The following is a 20,692-nucleotide window of genomic DNA, read 5'->3' as shown; positions in this document are numbered from 1 at the left end:
TCAGGATAATAATACTCCTGTAAGATATTTTTCTTCAGACAGAATTTTCTCCACTTTTGCAGCACCTTCCATCAAGAATCCCAATACTAAATATTCACCATATCTGCCTCCCAGGAAGGAAGAGCTGAAAACACAAAATGACATTTGAAATGGACACAACAACTTTTTGTTAGCCTGGCACTCTCTCTTCTGCTCTCCCCTAAACAAGTTTATCCCCATTTTTTTTTTCCAATTCTGCCAGGACAAAGAGGCCAGATGTAATTCAGTTTAGAGGTATAATTACATTTATGTCCACTTGAAACTTTTTTGATGTCGGGGTTGTATAAATAGACTGTAGTATAAATGCTGGCCCCATGTTTATTCGTTGTAGCAGTGGACTTAGGAATCCTGATCTTCCTTTTCCATAATCAAGAAGGCTGTGAGGAAACAAAGAATGCATTTTGGTTTGGCTCTACTTGTTATAAACCATCAGCAAATTCTCTGCAAAACCAGCTGCTTTTTTTCCTTTTTAAATTCATAAAGGCGTCAAATTAATTTCCCATCCTCCCCCCTACCCCGTAACAGTCGAGTCGATATATATAAAAATCACCAAATATGATCTTTTACGATATAAATAAAAAAAAAAAGTATGAGGCATCACCGTTTACATGATGTAAAAAGAGCTAAAAAAGAGCGATATAAACTACATTCATAAAAGTGCATCTCCAAACATACAAGTAATGCTTTGGCTTGTTCCTGTGCCGAACGGGTGGCATTGGGTCAGGTACTGGAATACAAGAAGTCCAAGCTGGCACCCCATGTTCTCTTGTCACTGTACAATTGCTATTGACTTTCCTTACTACCGACTGGAATACAAGTGTATACAGAGTAGGCACATCTCAGCATAGGTGGTGGGAAGGCCCAGAAGCTCTGACGGGGAAAGGACTGAGCCCATCAGCCCACGACGCTCTTTGCTCTGCTCTGGCACAGCCTTCCATGCCGCGTATGAGGTAAAAGCCACAACAGATCCTGAGGATTTAGTTGCTTTGAAACACTAAAAGTTACACCGTTTCCTCATGCCCTATTCTCCCAGGACACGATGTGTGGGATGGCAAGGAAAGACCACGGAAGGAGGTCTCGATTTGGTGAGGACAAGCCGAGGGTACAGAGAAACCTACACGGACAGGATCACTGCAGTCTAGGTCGCTGCTTTATGCCTGTGGGTTCAAGTGTGAAAATAAAAGATTCCAATCTTTGGTATGTTCAGGTGCTAGTTGCAAGGCTTGAAGAGTGCTACCGGGCCCCACAGGAGTGCTGACCACCCTACTTCTGTCGAGACTACGGGAATGATTTCACATCCCTCTGCAGCATACGCAGCCATTTACGCCACAGCAAAGTGGTGTAAACGACTCCCCAAAACAGAATAGTAGTGTTACGCCCTCACTTCCCTCTGGTGCAAGCGACAGTGAAGTGCAGGCCAAAAGTCAGGCCATGTGTCTGGACAATTTGGAGTCAAGTTCCAGATTTTAAAGAGATCAATAGAAGTGCTCTCACTAGAATTAAATAAATTATGAAACAAGGGCTTTCATAAAAAAAAGAAAAAATAAATCCCCCTAAGTGCCTGCACCCTAAACAGTGCATCCTTGTAGTGGTGCAGGAGAGCCAAAAGGGAAACCAACACTAGCTTTCTTTCACTGATTACACATTGCTCTGAGTTTGGCACAGAAAAAACACGTCAGATTGTTAAAGCCTTTCAGGGCTTTTCTTCTTCTTAGTTCCCTCTTCTAATTTCACATATTATTTGTTGGGTGCTCAAGGAGCTTGGTTTCATTAAAACTTGCCTTATCCTGCTAAGAGCTTTCACTTAAAATGAACAAATGAACTGTTAATTTTACTGCATTATGAAAGTGATTTTTTTTTTTTTTTTTTTAGGAGGGGGAGGGGAGGCATGTGGACCATTAATATGGTTTCCAATACAAGAGCAGAACACCTCTGATGTTGCTCTATAAAGAGCAAATTCAAATGCAGAATGACTTGGATAGATCTTGTTGGTACCTGCCTGGGGATTTCTGCAACTCTCTTGTTGGCCAGATAGTTTTACAAATATGCTACCATTACAAGTGTTCTCTTTGTTTCACTGTTTGACTTAATTTGTACAAAAGCTTATTTAAATAGGACCAAAATATTTTATGGAAACCTTAAATGAACACTTGCACACCTGTAAAACAAAACACTTGCTGAAGGGTTGAGCTTGACTCTAGCTTACGGTGCACGAGTAAAACTAGTGTCCAGCAAATTCTCCCCGTGAGAAAACAGCAACCTATTTTCTTAATTTTCCATCAGGCCAGGCCATCAAAGAAACTTGAAAGCTTTTCCTGAAGTAAATTCCTGGGTGCCAGGTAAACTATCTTTGGTTTAAGGGATGGTTAAAAGTTACCAGCCAAAAAGATAGGTACAACACAAAGCTGTTCTGCACAACTCCCTTCCAGAAGGGATTTGTTTAGACCCAACAGTCTCAGGAAGATGAACATGGGACACAGATTTGTTGGCTATGAGGACACAAGCTAACCAACACTGTCTTAATGCTAGGACAGATCAAGCCTTGGAAATCAAGCTCTGGATTTTTCTAATGTCAGTGGGAGAGCCCTTATCCTAGACCCTAGAGTGATTGCATTCTGCTGAAACTTTTCTGATTATCCTGACATTTAGCTAGAAAGACCTCCCTCACCCCCACCCCCAAATCCATGGTTTCATTATAAAATAACACTATTCACATACTTTTGAATCAATATTTTCTGAACACCTTCAGATGCTGAATACTTAAGAAGAAAAATATATAATATAGTGAGCGCATGCTCAATGACACATGGCTTTTTGCTGGATTCATGTACTATAGATGCCTCTAAAGCCCTAGAAGTCTGGAAAGCAGTGACCCACATGAGTAGCCACTTGGAGAAAGCTGCTCTGGGTAGCCATTGCACGTTTCTGAATAGTGTAGCTCTTCCAGTTCCCACTTTGGTTCAGATTTCTTCTAGGTTCAACCGGCGAGACACTTCGTAGATTCCCATTCTTGGGCCTGCAGAAAACATGCAGCCAGCTACAGCTTCACATCAAGGTAACTAGGGCAAAAATGCAGCTCTGTTCGGACAGCTGTCGGTAGAACAAACATTAGTCCAGCAAACAAAGGTATCAGGCACAAGGGCAGACCCTAGGTTCCCTGGCATAAATTCCCCAAAGGACTAGGACAGCTGAGTTGGCATTTTGAAGATGCAGCACCACGACGGGCAGTTGCAACTAGACCAGGCGGGGCACCGAAAGCCCAGCAGGAGCTGCGAGCGAGGGAGGTAATTCAGTACTGGAGCTGTGCAAACTGATGTCTGAGCAGCTCTTCAGCAGAGGGTCTGTGCCTGGCTTCCACAAAGATTTGCTTTAGAAAGTCCCGGCAATGTTCTGATATGTGGGAAGGGAGCTGGGGGTTGGTTGGCTGGGTGGCAATTTTGAAAATGGCTGCCATGGCTTCGTACTCTGCCCAGGGCGGTTTCTCTGTCAGCATTTCCACAACAGTACAAGCGAGGCTCCTGGAAAAGCAGACAGGAAAAAAAAAGTGAGAACCAACTGACACAATAACGCACAGTGTTCAGAGAGAACTTCCAAACAGGCAGCACCAAGGTACGGCTCTGCCCTGAAAACAGCTATAAAATGGCTTTGTGCTCAGCAAACGCCATGTGTGCACAGATCCTGAGCCAGATCTGCCAACATTGCTGCTTTTACCGCTGTCAGGCTAGCAATAAAGTGCTGAGACAGGGAGGCTGGTTTCCACCGGGGTTCTCGCTGCACTGAGAACTGCGAAGCGCCATCTGTCCGGCTCTCCTTCGCCCAAATTCTACTCTCAGTAAACGTTTGTATTAACAACGGGGAACAAGAGCTGCACACAAGATGCCCCTGAAGTTGTTGTTGGACCTCAGTGGTATTTCAGGTGCTGCTGCTGCTATCTCGAATGCACTTGCTGGGTTGCAGGGTAGAAAACTGACTTTGAGCTAAGGTCCAGTGAATCACAGCTGGTCGACACCACAATGCCATTTCGGCAAAACCCCTTTTCATTGCACTTCCTCAGAATATTCACGTGAGAAAGCTCCTATCTCCATAAGACACCAAGCATCCGCCACAGTCAAAAAAGTAATTAAAATCTTAACAGCTCCAAACTGAGGAGGCAGCAAATTAAGACGCCAGTAGGGCAGATGCATCGATACGTTAGGGAAAAACAACTAGTGAAGTTACGGGGCTCTGAGGGGTAATTCAGGGCAAGAACGTGATTATGAGGACAGACACGGCTTAGCCACCTTTCTGAAGTGAGTGTGACACCAATACTTTCACAGGTTCCTGTAGTACAGCAGTGACCCTTTTTTTGTTCAAAAAGGATTGATTGCTTCCTCAAGGCCACAGATTAAGCAAAGGTAGTGAAATTCAAACACCCAGTTTTGTGTTCTGATCACACTGTTCCGTTGAAAGAGCAAAATTGTTTCTTCTACCTTTAAACTACACCTTCTTTTGAAGTGAAATGCAAAGAAAAGACATTTTCAGAGGCAGACTTGCAACAATTGCCAAGACAAGGAAGGAAAGGAATTAAATCCAGTGAATATGCAAGAAATGACTTCTTGACAAGGTTTAAAACTCCAACGTGAAAATTTTACACTGGTTTCCAGCCATTTAAGTCTTACTCGAAGAGAGTACAGAAAATGCAAACCATGTGTGCTGAAGTGCTGGGGGTTTGCTCAAGAGCAAGCAGGGATATATTATTGTTTAGACTGATTTATACCGTTTAAGCAGATCCGGTTTCTTTAAGATATTCAGCAAACAGCAGGAATGTTTTTCATGTCAAGTCACTCCAGCAATAACAAATAGCTCACATATTCTGCTATTTAGGAAAAAGAAAATTGGAGAGGGGCCTGCAGCAGTGGCAGAAAGCCAGGTGGCTAGATTTGTTACGTCTTTGAGCCTCTTGGCCATACGCATCCACCCTGGGACTAACGTTGCACTGGAAAATTCTGACCCCCCTAAATAACGATGGGGATTGTAGGAACTGGAGCCCAGCCAACGGCAGTGTCTCTTTGATGGGAATGGACCGATGTCAGCACCAAGAGGAAATCCACAACTGCAGCAATCCAGGGGGAAGGGCACGTGCTCCGTTCTCTCCCAAAGCATCCCAACTGGGAGACTACGCAGAACTTAACTCTTTGCATATGAGAAAATTTCAGCTCTGTTTCCACTCGCTGCTTGTATGAGAAATTGCACAGACCTTGCTTTACTGCTGAGACACAAACATACCTTTTGTTGCTGTCATTTAGCTTGGTTTTATAATCTCACCTTTTTAAGGCCTCCAAAACTAACATTTTGACACAGGACCATTTTCTTTTTCCTTTCGAAAGAGGCTGTTTCTTGGCTATGCCAATAATAGCATGGCTACAGTTTCCACTCATGCATGCTTCAGATCACCTCTGATCTGACCTGTACCTTGTGTGTTATTCCAGGTTTGGGCATCTTTCCTTTAAAGCTTTGTCAACATACTCAAATTCTGTTCGTTTCCAGTGTTATAAGCATACCTCTCATTTTAAAACAAAATGAATGGACTCTCCCCAAACAAACTTCGGTCTCTTATCAACATAAGGGATATAAGAAGGGTGGAAACCTCGCACCAGAAAGTTAGAGAACTGGCTATCAGTTCAAGGGAGGAACGAATGGAAATTGTTACTGAAACACTAAATGGGCACTTCTGTGTTGACATTGTACAGCTCAACCTGCAGCAGGTCATGTCTTAAGTTCAAACCAACTACTTAAGTTCACCTTTAACTGCTCTCACTTTTGATCCAGATTAAATCTGAATTTGGATATATAGGGATAACAGAATGTGTATGTCTATTATCTTAGGGATAACATACATATCTCTATTATCTCACTCCAGAAAAGCTCTAAATTGTTTGACAGAAAGTCAATCCCTCACCATACGTCTGCTTTTCTTCCATAGCCCTCTCCGCTGATCACCTCTGGGCTCATCCAGTACGGTGTGCCAGTGACAGAGCGGATGCCTGTTCCAGACATACAGATTGTCTGCAGCCGTTTGCTGGCCCCAAAGTCCCCAAGCTTCACATTCCCAGCAGAGTCACGGAGAATATTGGCTCCTGGACAAAAAAAAAGAAGGGGAAAAAAAAAAAAAGAATCGAGACAGATGTTTTCATGCAATCCAGCTGTTGGATCTGCAGCCTACGAAGCTGATATCCAACCCAGAAATACCCATGCTCATGGTATGGCTTTCAACCCGTTAAGCCTCAGGTGACCTGCTAAACATCATTTCTTTATTTCAGGCTGTAGACAAGCCAACTGCTAATGGCTGCAAATGGGAAAAACTTCAGGGGAAAAACACAAGGAAGCAAAGGGGGAGGGGAAATGAGAGCTGAGTCAGCACTGTCATTGTTAACAGCGCCTGTAAACAGCTCAGACAGCCTATACAGGGCCCCTAGGCCAATGGCTTAGATAGTTCATAGCTGTGTGGAAAAGGATTTTATTTGGATACTACTTTGGTGAATATACCCAGCTGACCAGAAAGCAATGGTTAACAGATGTACCTAATTAAACCACTTTGAACTCCTACAATAAACAAGTCAATCTCCACTTCACTTGGTCAGAGGTCCTGAACATGAAACACAGAGGAAAAAAAAAGCAAACTTAGAGGATAGCTTGTGTGTGGATACAAGCTAAGGCTTAGACACCAAAAACAATTCTTCCTCCAAAGCCGCAATAAGCTCAAGAACCCTTTGTTGCCATTATTTGGTATATGCCTATGTGAACTCCTTCTGCCCCCCAGTAAAATGCATCTGTGCTTTACCACTCCACTTCCCCAGTGGAAGAGCTGAATTCGGAATAGCAAGTCTGGTCATCCAGCACCCTAGGGACAAATGAACAGTTTGGTCTGGAAGATGGGTGAAGATTAGTGAATAATCCATCGGTAGCAGATCACTTGGTAAAGAGCACCACACGAGCAATACACAAGGTGTTATTCAAGAATAAGCAGCTCATTTTCCTTTGCCAACCCTGGAGGGGAGGCAATGAAGATTTATAGGCAGGAACAAGAAGATATTTTTCTTACAGTGAGCAATGCTCCTGTCCCTCTAGAGCACAGAAAAATGTGCGTGGTGTCTGCCACATCTGTTGACATTAACTCTTAAGGAGACTGCCTGGCTCCATGTGGTTATATTGGGAAGAGGACAACTAAAGGCTGATCACGCAAGTTGTATATGGAAAGTCAGAAAGGTTCCTTGCACAGAGCAGGAAAGAAGTCACAAGAGCCTGAGGTAAGCAGGACTGTCAAAAGCAGGCATTGAGCTCTTACAGCAATTGGTATGCTTAACAGCTGAGAAATGGCACTTTGCTCAGAGAGGAAATTAGAAAGGAATCAACGGGGAAATGAACATGTATTACGGGGGCAGTGAAAGTCAGGTGGCAACTTAACCTCATTTTATTGGGGTGGAGTTATAGCTCAGTAGTCCTAAGAATTAGAGGCTTCCAGTCTTCCTTACTACAAACACCAACTGCCACGCTCCCAGGTCCTGTAGAGAGAACAGCCCAACTTCCCTTGCCCAGCCCAGAATATCTCCATCCCTAAGACCTGGACAGGATATAAGACAAAAAGGGATATCTGAGCAAAGCAACATTAAGAAGCCACAACCAGGATACTGAATATTTAACATTTGGCTTCTTTTCCCCAGAATTCCTTCAGCACGTGGCATATATATATAAATCACCAGCTGATCTCACCCTTTATGTCCCTGTGCACAATCATGTTGCTGTGAAGGTACGAGACTCCTTCGAGAATCTGGCGAGTGTATTTCCGGGTTACATTTTCCGTGAGAGCACCATACGCCTTCAGCTGGTCTTTCACTGACCCCTGCGCCAAAAACAAACAGAACAGATTGGCAAAGAAATGACAAACCACAAATCTTGCAGTCTCCATTTAATTCCCAGAGCTGCGACTGTGTTATATACCCGACCAGCACAAGTAATGAATTCTGGCCCCTTCTAAAGCCTTTTTGTGAGGCTCTCAGAACTTCTTGCCCTATGAAGCCCCTTTTGAGAAAAGCAAGGACAGTGCTTTACAGCAGAAATAGCTTGAGGAGGTTCTTTGCGCTTCCTCCATCCTCTAGCCGTGTTGATACAACTGTCTGTGGATGCAAGCAATAAACTAGTTCAGCAGACAGATCCGGGTCAAAGGTTTCCCTTTTTACAGGGTCATTTTTAAGCTAATTTGCTGCACTGTATGACTCTGCTAATTCAGTTAGCCCAATTTACAAGTTGGCCCAAGCTCTTTCAAGTACTTTGGCAGAACAAATTTAGACTGAAGGAAAGAATTAGCTTTAGTGACGAATGAACAGAATGTATTTCAACTACAAGACACCTTAGGAAAAAAAACAAAGAGGTGAATTGGGCATGAATAAAAAGCAAGCAGTGGCACTGTAACACAGTACGAGAAGGGAACATACCCAACAGGACACAACATAGAAATATACAATAGTTAAATTGGAAGGGACCTACAAACATCACCAAATCCAACTGCCAGACAACTTTAGGGCTAACCAACAGATAAAGCATATTATTAGGAGCATTATCGAAATGCCTCTTGAACACTGACAGGCATGGGGGCATCAACTGCATCACTAGAAAGCCTGTTCCAGCGTTTGACGGATTACATAGTTGAAACAAAAGTTTAGTCCCGATCAACAAAACCACCCATCTCAGTTTGTTTCAGCTCTTACCCCTGGCATGTACTCCATGAAGATGGTCAAGGTCTTCTCTGCCCGATCCCGTAGGCAGCCGTAATACTGAACAATACGCTCGTGCTGGAGATTCTTCAGCAGCTGAATTTCACACTCCAGGGCACTCACTTCCTATGGATGTCGAAGGAGAAAATAAGGTTCTGGCTTCAGGAAATATTCCATCCTAATAAATCCATCCTTGTCACTGTCAGGATGAGACCACTACTACACTGATGCAGTCTAATCCATGGCATTGGCTCAACTAGCTCTTGGGAAAGGCAAACATTCACCAATGCCTCAAGTCAATCCTTCCTGTATAGTTGGTAGTAGCAGTGCAGATGTTAGAACAGAGGAAGTATCATATACGAATTTAGTACCAGAAAAACAAACAAACAAACAAAAAAAACCTTTGTTGCCTTGATTCTGTCACCTATTTATTCAATAGCTTCAGCTAAGTTGGTGGAAAGAATTATTTGCACACAATACAGCAATAGCCTTACTCCTCAGCACTAAGTTGATGGCAGTGCGCTTTAATTTCAGTTACGAAAAAGGTCTGAAAACATTGCTACAGAATGGCCAGGAATCTTTCTGCAGGAACCCCAATCCCTTAGATATCTAGATTACAGGAGCTAAAAGTTCCCGACTTCTTTTCTCATGTAGTCCTGCTCTGATTCATGTTGATGATTTTACTTGGATCAACCTTGGAAAGTTTCCTCTTATTTACTTCAAAGAATCTGCAGCTATGCACGTGAAACTAATTCTCTGCTTTATGCCTGCCACAGACAACAGGGTATCATAGTGCAGAGGCAAAAAGGCTATCCAACAGTTTCAGACTGAATCGGAGATGTTTGTTGCCCAGGAAAAGTATCAGCTTCTTGCTGAATCCAGGGAATGAACAGGCTGAACATCAAAGGCACTGGAGCACGAGGATTTATGGAAAAAGGAACGATGGTTTCCCCCAAATTAGTCCCACTTAACTCTCTCTCTGCCCCTGCCACTGGAAGCTGCCAGATTTGCTTCTCTCACTTGAGGAGAGGATACAGCTCTTCGAGAGCAGGGACCTGGCTGCTGCAGAGATGCACGGAACGAGAGGAAGGAGCTCAATGGGGCCAACTGATAGTTTAAGGTTTGGAGTTTCAGTGCCTTCGAAATCTGTTCCAGCCTGTTCTTCCTTGGCTCAGATTTACTGCCTGATTTACAGCAGAGACATGGTACAACTTACAACGTACCAAGTTAGGCCTGCTCTTGGCACCAACGTTCCACATAAAGTCAGAATAATTAAATCTTCATGGATCAGTTATTTCAGCTCAAAGTGGATTTGTTTAATATTGGGAAATCAGTTCATTGTTCAAATACCAGCAAAAATCTAACAGTCAATCCATCTGCATTCACTGTGAGGGAATCATTTGCTATTGTACAGTTTCAAGGTACTCCTTCTCCTTCCCATTGCCACCATTTCTACTGTGTTGTCACCTTCTTGATTAATTTACACACCACAGTTCAGTCTATCTTGAGGATAAAGAGAATTCAGCAGTGGAAACAGGCAACTATTAATTAATACACTCGATATAGGGCCCAGAAAGCCATAAAAGCCGAGAAAATGGGTTTTGCAAGTGCATGAAGCTTTTTTTCCTCCTTTTTTCTTAATTTAAAAAAGAAAAAAAAAAGTCCTGCTCTTTCTGGGTCTAGTTTCACTCACATCCGTGTCTAACCAGGAACACAGGGCAGTCTAGTATTCCTCAAGTAACCTGGCAACAAACCAAAAAGCTCAGAACAGACAGCCAAAAATGAAGCCAGAAAATGGATTTTAGTTTCAGACTGAAGTTAGTAATACGGAAAAGCAATTTTTAAATGACTCCTATTCCTCTCCACATGATTTGAAACCCTAGTACAAACTAATGATGCCAGCTTTCGAGGACAGACAGATACAGGCAAATTACAGGATCTCAAAATCAAAGTTTAGTAGCTGCAAAGACAATTACCTTGCTCGTTTCAGGACTCTCTGGGTCAAACTGGACCTGCTTAGCTGCGAGCTCTCTGCCCGTGTCCACATCGTAGCACAAATACACACGGCCAAAGGCACCCTGGCCCAGCAGTTTTCCTCGTCGCCAGTTTATTGGAGCACTCGGAGCTAAAAAACAGCAATAATTCTCCTTTTTGGCTGTGCTATTTAAATATAATGGTGAGCTTTTCAGAAATCAATTCCTATCATAGTAAGACCGAAGCAGGTATTTTGCAGATGAAGAAACAGACGTGAAAGGGACTCTCTGAGTATCAGTTAGTGGCAGAACTCTGAACAGAATTCAGCCATCCAGACTCCCAGGCCACAGCATCCCATCAAAAGGAAACTGTGCAATATTTCATAAAGATACACTGCAGAAAAGTTTTAAGTTATTCAGTGAGGCTGGTGGAATTTCATTCTGCCAGCAGGGTGGATTCTACAACATCACAATCTTAAGAGATGGGGCAGCAATTAAACAGGACCTTCTGACCCTCGATATGTAGTTACTACACACATCAGATGAAGAAGAGCTGGATCAGCCTTGCTAAATCAATCTCACCCAGCTAAGAATGACTGTTAAGCTTCTGGGACAACTCGTAGGACACAATTTCTGAGTTCTTTGCCAACTAGTAGCTATTTTGGGGTTCCTTCTCCTGCATGAAGGATTTTACTGCAAGGCTATCTCTACAGCAGAAAAATTCCCTACTAGAAACCTGCATGGTAGGGACCATAATGTAAGAACAGTGAAGGTATCTTCATCACCTGCTGAACGATTAAGACTCTAAAAAATATACATGAGAACCAGCTAAATCAGCTACCTCCAACACCCCCAGCAGGAGGTTACGTCAGCAGGGAATTACGAGTTCTCATTGTTCTACTGTGCTGGCCAGCTCATTGTACAAGTGGCAGCCTCCTGACCCAGAAAGTCCTGAGCCCAGTTTTCCAGATTGCACTTAATACCACAGCACATTACTCACAGAGCAGTGCTTTAACTCTAACTTTGAAAAGGACACTACCAGACACACGCAGTGCGATGCATCCAATTATGTTGCATCTAACAAGAAACTGTAAAAACACAGACAGGAACCAGCCATCTGGACAGCGTGAAAATACAGAAGAGCTCAGAGATTAGCTTTGCCATGTCTAATTTAATCAGATTTACTGCCAGTCGGTGTTTTAGTGTTGCTTGCTCTGCTGGCTTAATGTCTTTATTTTGATCCCTAAATTACTGTATGGGATCGCTGAAGTTCATTATTAATGACTGATGCTCTATTTCTTTCCCCCTTTTTTTAAGCAATAAAATGTTCCCAAAAAAACAACTCAGGGATGTTACTAATACAGAAGTAAATCTTTCTACTAAGAAGCAAGTGAAATAAATAATCCTTAACTGTAAAATAACTGTAATCCACAAGCCTGACTATAAATGTTAATGTATCAAAAAAATAAGCTTGTCTGACTGGTTTAAGAATCCTATACATCATCTAGATCCAATCAACTTCCTTTTTTCTTCAAAAAAAATTCTTAGCTGAATTTCCAATGCTTTCTAAAGGAAAGACCATCTCACAATGCAGGCCTACGTATCATTACTTAATAACTACCAAACTATTTCAAGCCCAAAAAACTCCTAAAATCTTTTTACACGGTCATGTTACTGTGGACTATAATATGACTTACTAAACCTTACTACCAAAATAGGAGGCGGTAGAAAACAGCTGGTTAGATCTAAAAATGCTTTACAAGCAGCACTTGCCTTGCTGGACTGTTGTTTGACCAAAGATTATCACCAGCTTCTAAACCAGCTCAACTGAGGGAAAAAAAGGACCTCACTGGTGAGACAGACTGGTCGCAAAACACAGCCACGTGATTATGTGGTTTGGAATGGCTTGTTAAAAGTCAAGCTATAGTCTAAATTGGATCTGGAGTTCATCTCTAACAGCCTTTCCTGCCCGTAACCCCAGGAAGCCTTTCTCCAGCATCAAGGTGACCACTTACATTTAGTGGGAATGTTCCTCTCCTGCACAGCGAGGGCATTTTCACTGTCAGCACTCCGCAGGCGCCCCCGGGGGTCCAGGTACTGCAATGCCAGGCCCAGGTTTTCCCCGTTAGTGCTTAAGGAACGACTTGAAGGCACCAAAGTGAAAAGATTCCCTTGGTGACGCCGTATCCGGGGAAACGTCCTCCGACCTGGAGAAAATGGTGAAAATTCTAAATGACTTCCTTACAGCTGGGAGGTAATGGCTGGAAGTGAAGCACTGAAGAGAAGGGACAGAAAAAACATGTTGTGTTCTTTTCCCATGAAATATAACCTACTACCAAACAGACAATATGCAAAAATGTAACAGCGTAGGGCTGATGTTGAGTTCAGCACAGCTTTGGATGACTCCCAAGGCTGAGGGGAGAGAACACTTTGTAACGTCCTCAGAGCTGTCGTGCTTCTATCAAGATCTAAACAGAACTTGCCTTCCAGAGCAAAATTTGGTTTACAAGCTACCGCACAAGCTCCAAAGCTTGTTAACAACCACACAGACATAATGACTTTCTAAATAACGTGCCTGGACTTGCAAATAAAAAACACACAAAGATTACGAGAATTTGCGCCTCTTATGGAACTTGGAGAAATTAATTTCCTTAAAGCCAGCCTAGCAGAGCTGTGCCTGCGTCCCTGCTATCTTATTTTAAAATACACAGAAGCAAGTTTGCATTGTGAATTAGCGAAGCATGATGAATCCTTCAGGTAGGAATAAACATGTCCAGCACTCAACCTTACCACTCACAGATCAGCCTGGATATATGCAGAAAGGGCAAAGTAATCAAAGAAATCTTGTGTCCCTTTGAAAAGGGACAAGCATCATGTGCAGCATCATGCACAGTAGCAGCAACTTGGGCACTAACTGCACGGACCGGGGTATTGCAAGGCTCCTGAAGAGTTATGCCAGTCCCTGGAGGTTGCCACTGCTTCAGTTTCTTTTTCAAGCCTGGAATGAAGGTCTGAACATAACTCACCATCATTGTAGTCTTTGTGCTGCATGGAGACGTTGTAGCGCCGAGGGTAGGTTCCACCTTTCCCGGCTTTGTCATAGATCTGATTCTCGCGGTCTGGAAGTAGATGCAAAGACAGAAGTGAGGCTCCTTCAAAAAGCACACCTTTTTCTAAGGACAGAATTTGCCTGATACAGCAGATTTATTTTTTTTTTTATATTTAGGAAGATGTAAGAAATAAATAACTTCAGCACTTTTCAATCAACATATCCCCAGTTCCTCTATTTTTATCATCCCAGCAAACATGGAGGCTAGCCAGCAAATAGCAGAAATGTCTGGATCAAGAACTCTTTATACTGGACACTGACATACCTGAGAACTCCTGTCTATTATCAGGAAAGCTTTGTGCCCTTGACATCCGTGACTTCCGAAAAGAAGGACTATTAAAGAAAGAAGGCAAGAGTAAGTTTTGCTAGCTACTGGAGAGAAACCTACAAGGACTTTAAAATACAAGCTAATATATTTGCACATCAGTAACGGTGATTCTCAAGTCGGTGTCCCTACAATAATTTAATGCTAAAACAAAGTCAAGCTTAGCCCCAGACTATTTCCCAGCACGGGCAGGCATCCTTTCTGTTCAGTTTGTGCCACTCATTCAGTGGTTCCCCAGACCATGGTTTGAAACCTAGTACTTCCTGCAGCTACGTGAAATGGAAGCTTAAATCCAAGGCTGAGAGGAAGAGCAAAACAGGACACTGCTTGTAGCACACTGCTCACAGGGCAGAAGAGAACCGGGACCACTGCCCTAAGAGGTTCATCGTGAGGTTTAAGAGTTCCTGTCCTGAAAACTTCTGTTCCCTTTCCTCTCTACCAGCAGCAGGCGAGCCCAACCACAAACACTGCTTACAGCAATGATACCTCACATTTCTCCCCAATAAGCAGGACTCCTCAAAGCAAGCCTAAGTACGGCTCCTTGCTTGGCGGAAGGCCTCTGACATCTCTACAGAGATTACGCAAAATTCATCTGTACCAAAGCTGTGTTACCTGCACTTTTTTATTTTTAAACCAGTGTAGAAGGAGAACAACAGTTTTCCCAGATGATATCCACACCAGCAAGGAACAAGGGGAGAGAAGGACAGGTAAGAAAACACTAAATAAATAAATAAATATAAACGTGTGCACACACAGAGGTTAATTTAACTGCTTGTTTGTGACTCAAACTGTGTGGAAGAAGCAGATGGACACAAAACCAAACCTCAAGTGCTCAACCTAAAAGCTTACACTACCTATAGGAACCAGCTTGGAAGAACCTTAAAAACAAGCTGAAGCCCATATGGGAAGCCATAGCTGTTATTCAAGTTAACAGGACCTACAGTTGTCTATTGACACCTCAAGGCATGTGCGCCCTTCCTTCTCCCCCAAATCAAAGCCTGCAGGGGAAGAAATCAATGTTGTAGCTTCTAGATTCCTTTAATTGAGAAAAGGACTTGTCTTTGTAAAAGAATAGTCTTTCTGGGAGGGTCCATACATAACCTTAAATGGGGCATTTCAGTTTATGAATTTTAGGTTATTTCACATTATTGATTTTACATGGGAAGCACTTAAAAATTCACAGCCTTTCTCACACACACTTTAGATGTTCAAAGGCAGCACTGACCCTAATACCTGCAGGAGATGGGCACCACCACCAGCAAAGAAAGGGAAGAGAAAGATCTAGACCATCAGACTATGACTAAATTCATCAAAGGAATAGCCCCCCCATTTACCTGAGGAATTAATACAGTATCTTGCAGGGCACAGGAATCTGGTGTAATGATATATTTGTGTAACCTTAGAATAGGTTGTTGTTTTTTCTTTTTTTAAATGAACAAGTAGAGCCTTGTCTAAAAGATTTAAATACCCTGCAGCCAGATGTTCTGAGCCCAGGCTCCACACAGACGGCACACTTTAGAACTTTGTATTTATAACACAGAGCTACTGAAGCACCAGTTTGTTTCTCTCTAAGAAATATATTGGGATATAGGTAGGAAATAAGTTCCTATTTCTCTCCAAGAAAATCTGAGATGGAAAATAGACTTTTGCATAAGTACAACTGGTATTTTGATTTGAGCATGTAAGTTCCTACCAGCCTATACCTGTCTGCTGACCTGTCCAAGGACTGACAGCTTCCTGACACCGAGTTCTCAGCACTGCTTAAAGGGTCCAGCATCTGCAACACAAAAGAAGTCACACAGCAACATCAGTCTGATGCGTAAAAGAGGCTGCACAAGAGGATCCGAGTCCACTACTGCTTGCCTGGAGGATGTCCAGAGGATGAGGAGAGTCTAAAGCTATTTAGAGCGTACATTTTTCCTACATCTCCCACATAAACTGTTAAGCACATACGGAATTTGAGCCACTGCTTTGCTTTGGGTGATGATGGACTTTGCTGTGACGATTAAAGTAAATCAACCAGTGTGCTGGGTTTGATCCCAAGTGATTTCAGAAACAGTTTCTGCTGGTGCTACTGCACTGCTGTCCCCACCTGCAGGCTGCCCTTTGGCCTTACTTCCTACTTTTTTCAATGGAAACCGCAGTTTCAAATGCAAGAGGGTCAATAGGAAACCTGAGCATACACGTGTGATGCCACCAGAACTGCAGGGTTCATTCGGAGGTGGAGAGACAGTGCCCAATATGCACGGCAACAGCTTCTGGCAGCCCAACAAAGGCACTGAGGTTTGAAGCATGGCTTAAATGAACAAGGCAACACTAGTAGCTTCTAACACAGCTACAACTACTGATTGTTCTGGAGTGAAAGAGAGGGCCCAGACAGCAGCAGCAAATTCCTTAACTGCTGGACTTCCTTTTCTTTACCCTGATGTTCATACTCACACACTGTTCATTGGTTTCCGGGATGAATTCGCCTTCGCTATTGATGCTGGTGTAGGAACCCTGCCGAGCAATGCGCTGCTGCCTCTCTGGAACGTACCCAGGGGGTGGTGAACTTCGGCCTGTGTTCTGGGAACCTGAGCCAGAGAGAAGGACATCTTTGAGACTGACGCGTACTGAAACGAGACTGCACGTGCACGCACACAAAATCTGAATATTCACCTCTAACGTTAGACCTCTATGATCACAGCAACACTGGAGTAAGCCTTATAGCCTGGAGTGGAACCAGGAGGTGCGATGTAAAAAAGCAAATTGTTGAGTGAGCACCTGTGCCTCCATTTAAGCTGCTACAAGAAAATTGCTGGCAAAGCTCCTAAAGGAGATGTCACCTGTCTCTAACCTCTTCTGCTCAATCCTCTGAGCATAACTTTGTTATCTTGGGGAAGGCAGAGGACTTCAGGAATTCCTGGCTTTCTAACAGGGGCACGAACTTGACTACACTGCTAATCACTAGACAAAACTCTGGTCAGAGCAACCAATCTTTTGCCTTGGCTGTAACTTTGCCTCAATCCGTGTCATCTACCTTGAGTGAGAACACTACCCCTGCTAGTTATCATCAGCTGATCGTACCGATACTGAACAATTTTTAGTATTCAGCGGGAAGACTGGTAACTCTGTGAACAACCCCCAGATTTGTTCTGCTGTGTGAAATTGAAGTTGTATGGTTAGCTTGGGCAAAAACACATGGAGGTCAATTCTGCAATTTTCATTTATGAGACAGGTAAGTGGCCAGAGTGTGTATGTTTAGGGGCCAAAAGAAGAAAAATGAGAAAAACATTTTACTCATCTGTTATGGTACTGCCTAAGGAGTTTCTGTTGCGCCACTTAGAAAAGCTCAACCCTTGTGATTTGCTTTTTCTTTGCTGATCTCAAAGATGATACTTGAGAAACAGGAAGGAATAAAATCCTTTTCTGCAGTGACCTATCCACCTGCAGCTCCCACCAAGTTAATCCGTGAGCTCCAAGAAATGCTGTGGTCCAGCCGATCTGCTCAAGGTCACCCATGAAGTCAGAGACAGGGTTTTAAGATCAGCTGTCAAGCTGTGCTCTTCACAACACTGTCTTTAATTAACTGTGTGTACTCAGGTGCTATGAAAGATGGGTAAAGATCAGCAAATTCTCTCCCAAGGAAAATATTTTCTACAGAAATTATTGTAATAAAGAGTGAAGGCAAACATTGGCAGAAGCTAGCTGAAAACCAGCATGTACACCTTTCAGAGGGCTGCGGAGCGGAAAAAAACCCCTCCACTGGCATGGTTTAGAGCAGGCGGTGGGGAGGTGGACTGCATGCAAAAAAATTTGCTGAGAGCTACTACCTGATTTTCCAAGCAGCTCTGCGGAGCTCACGTGATGGCACGAGCCAACTGCAGCAGGGATAAACAAGCGAGTGTGCTTTGTGGCTGCACCGAGTGAGTCAGGGGAGCACACTTTCACTCTTTCCGAGACAATGCCACCACGGCTGGCCGAAGGCAGCCCGAGTCCTGCTGGCAGCAGCCCAGCCGCTATTGTGGAAAGGCCACCAGCGCTGGGCAGGAAAAGGAAGTCGGCACTAAATCAATGCATATCAAAGGAAGTGAGTGGAAAAAACACAAGTGCTGCCAGAATGCTTAGCAACTTTTTTTTTCTCTCTTTTTTTTTTTTTTTAAATAAAACTTATCTTTACTTCCTCTGAATTGGTGACAGCGGGCTCGAGGCCTGGCCATTTCAGAAGACAGGAACTACACGGACGTATCTCCTGCAAACAACTTCTGTTCTACGCTGCTTTCGACTTCCATCTCACGATGTGTTATGAACAGGGAAGTTTCTGTGCCTGAAATGCTAGCTAACAAGGGTACGCTCTGTTTCCAAAATCAAAGATAGGAAAAGAGGAGGAAGAGGGAGCAGATTTAATGCTAAGCTATTGCCAGCTCACTATCAGACCTCCTGAAAAACTGGAATCCTTCTGGACCTCTTAATAAGGTAGCAGCCTGAAACTTTGACATGTTCAGAAAATAAAACTAATGCCTTTATGATTGATGACAGGCTAATCAGAAAATGTTCATAAGCCAGGATAAGAGGAGAGAGTCTGTGCAATAGGGTTACAGAAGGGGCCCCTTATTACTGTACCGCTTACCCATGACAGACACTCGGTACAGTCTGTTAGCTTTGGCATCATGATTTGGATACCATCAAATGCCAACAAAAGAGAAAAATTTTTTTAAAATAAAATACTTTTGGCAACGAATCTGTCTGAAAAAAAGAAACGTGGTGTTCAGACAAGCGTGGATATCACTGCTTTCCTTATAGGACCAAGGAATGCTGCTCTTTTTATGCATGTTAACTTCAAACTAGAATGGATGGGTAAACCCTTTCTGTACCAGTCCCAGACATACTTCAGCTTACAGCACTTTTTTGTTTTTGTTTGCTACTTCACAAACGCAAACTGTATAAAAGGGGATCAGCAGACTCTAAAAAAGATACAGCAGACTTGCTAGATGAGTCTGATTTAGAGAACTGCTGGTCCAGTTCTCAAGTCCTTCTCTACTGAGCTTCCTCTCCCAGTAAGCTTCAGTCAGGCAGTGCGGATCTGACTCTGGTTTAGGGCCCCCAGTATGGGACCGTCTGCACTAATTTAATCAGATTTGTTATTTGACACCAGGATTGCTTTGCAAATACTCTTGAATAAAATATGGTTAAGATTACGCCTCAAGTTTACACTTAATGAACCTGAAGCACTCCTCTTCCACAGAGAGAGCTGGTTTAGAACGTGGAAACAAAACAACTCCGACATTCCCAGCCCCTAGTGCTGCCCTTGTGATTTGCAGCACCTGTCAGCTGAAGCATTGGGTCTGACAAGCCCTAAAATAGCTGCTAAAGCAAACACAACTATCCTCTGCTTCTGTTTCCAGCAAATTTCAGCTTTTCTCACTTTTAAAGCAAAAGTCATTTACGTGGAACGCCATCTCAGGCTGTATGTAGCCTTCAGGCTGCAGATCCCTATTATCACCTTCACCTTCTTCCTGCTCTTTCACAGCTCGCTGAGGTTTCACACAAAGGAGCCAGACTCTAAACCACGGAGCTTTTTTTTTTGACCCAAAAATCTTTGAAGGAACTTCAGACATTTACTTTTTATTTTTTATATAAAAATCTTAACAGCCTTGAGCATCTTTCAACAGTACTTTACAGTTATACAGGGCGATATCATGAGAAACTGGGACGACTGAGCCAAACCTACCACAGGTAGAAACCATGCAGATGAAATGCGTGCTTGTGGATGCTCTAAATCAATGCACTATGGTGCATCATCTGTTCCGTAACGTGTACACATATGGTCAGTGAGTTCTTCCTCTAACACTTTGCACACTAACTTTTAGAAGTTGTGAGAATTGATAATACTTGGCAACTTACAGGTTTAGATTATTTGCATTACTGGGGTCTTACATGGACCTTCTCACTGAGTATGTATTCACTAAGCTAACAAACACAAAGGCACTGAGACAAAGTTACATATTACTCTGCCTTTTTTTCATTATTTTCTGTGCAGCTGTGCCAGTCACCTACCATATTTGCCCCGGTGCTCTACCGATTGGTAATTACGAGAGTGGAAAGTAAGGGAACTCTGTATGTAGGGCAGTGGTTAGATATGCAGTGGCAATTCCTGTGCTACCCATAAAATGCTTGATTACAGGAGCAAGCACCAGTTCCAAAACTCAACATAAAAAAATAATAATAATAAAAAAAATCAAATCTAGATTTCATGAAGTGAAATTGCCAATCTAAATAAAAAAGCTTAATGGACTCACGTAAGCTTTCCAAACTTCTAACCTCAATGAATCTGGCTTTAGCACATCCCTTTTAGCAGCTCCTCAGCTGTTCAACAACTTAGTAAGGAACTTTGAAACATTCTATTATAAACATATTAAGAGCTTTTGAAAATGAACAGCCTTGTCCTAGAATAACCTTTCAATTTCTCATGGCTTTCATAAACTCTATACCATAAATCCTAGTGCCCAAAAGGTAA

General features: G+C 43.0%; 1 protein-coding gene across 2 annotated transcripts in view; it reads right to left on the bottom strand.

Annotated features, from left to right (window-relative positions):
* Nucleotides 1–214: 214 nt before the first annotated feature.
* Nucleotides 215–20,692, bottom strand: part of MAP3K3 (mitogen-activated protein kinase kinase kinase 3) — a 41,562-nt gene continuing 21,084 nt past the window's right edge. The window contains exons 8-17 of one of the 2 annotated variants that reach the window (XM_066981770.1): nucleotides 16,636–16,769; nucleotides 15,900–15,973; nucleotides 14,137–14,204; nucleotides 13,789–13,881; nucleotides 12,778–12,969; nucleotides 10,766–10,914; nucleotides 8,784–8,915; nucleotides 7,789–7,918; nucleotides 5,978–6,155; nucleotides 215–3,557 (exon numbers count right to left, since the gene is read on the bottom strand). In XM_066981770.1, the coding sequence (XP_066837871.1) occupies nucleotides 3,329–3,557; nucleotides 5,978–6,155; nucleotides 7,789–7,918; nucleotides 8,784–8,915; nucleotides 10,766–10,914; nucleotides 12,778–12,969; nucleotides 13,789–13,881; nucleotides 14,137–14,204; nucleotides 15,900–15,973; nucleotides 16,636–16,769 (1,379 nt within the window). In that variant the 3' untranslated portion in view covers nucleotides 215–3,328. The remainder of the gene's footprint in view (nucleotides 3,558–5,977; nucleotides 6,156–7,788; nucleotides 7,919–8,783; nucleotides 8,916–10,765; nucleotides 10,915–12,777; nucleotides 12,970–13,788; nucleotides 13,882–14,136; nucleotides 14,205–15,899; nucleotides 15,974–16,635; nucleotides 16,770–20,692) is intronic. The other variant, XM_066981771.1, reaches the window with a different exon arrangement.

The sequence above is a fragment of the Anser cygnoides genome, chromosome 22 (genome assembly GCF_040182565.1).
Source record: "Anser cygnoides isolate HZ-2024a breed goose chromosome 22, Taihu_goose_T2T_genome, whole genome shotgun sequence".
Lineage (NCBI taxonomy): Eukaryota > Metazoa > Chordata > Aves > Anseriformes > Anatidae > Anser > Anser cygnoides.
The sequence above is the reverse complement of the archived record's forward strand: the minus strand, read 5'-3'. Positions and strand labels throughout refer to the sequence as shown.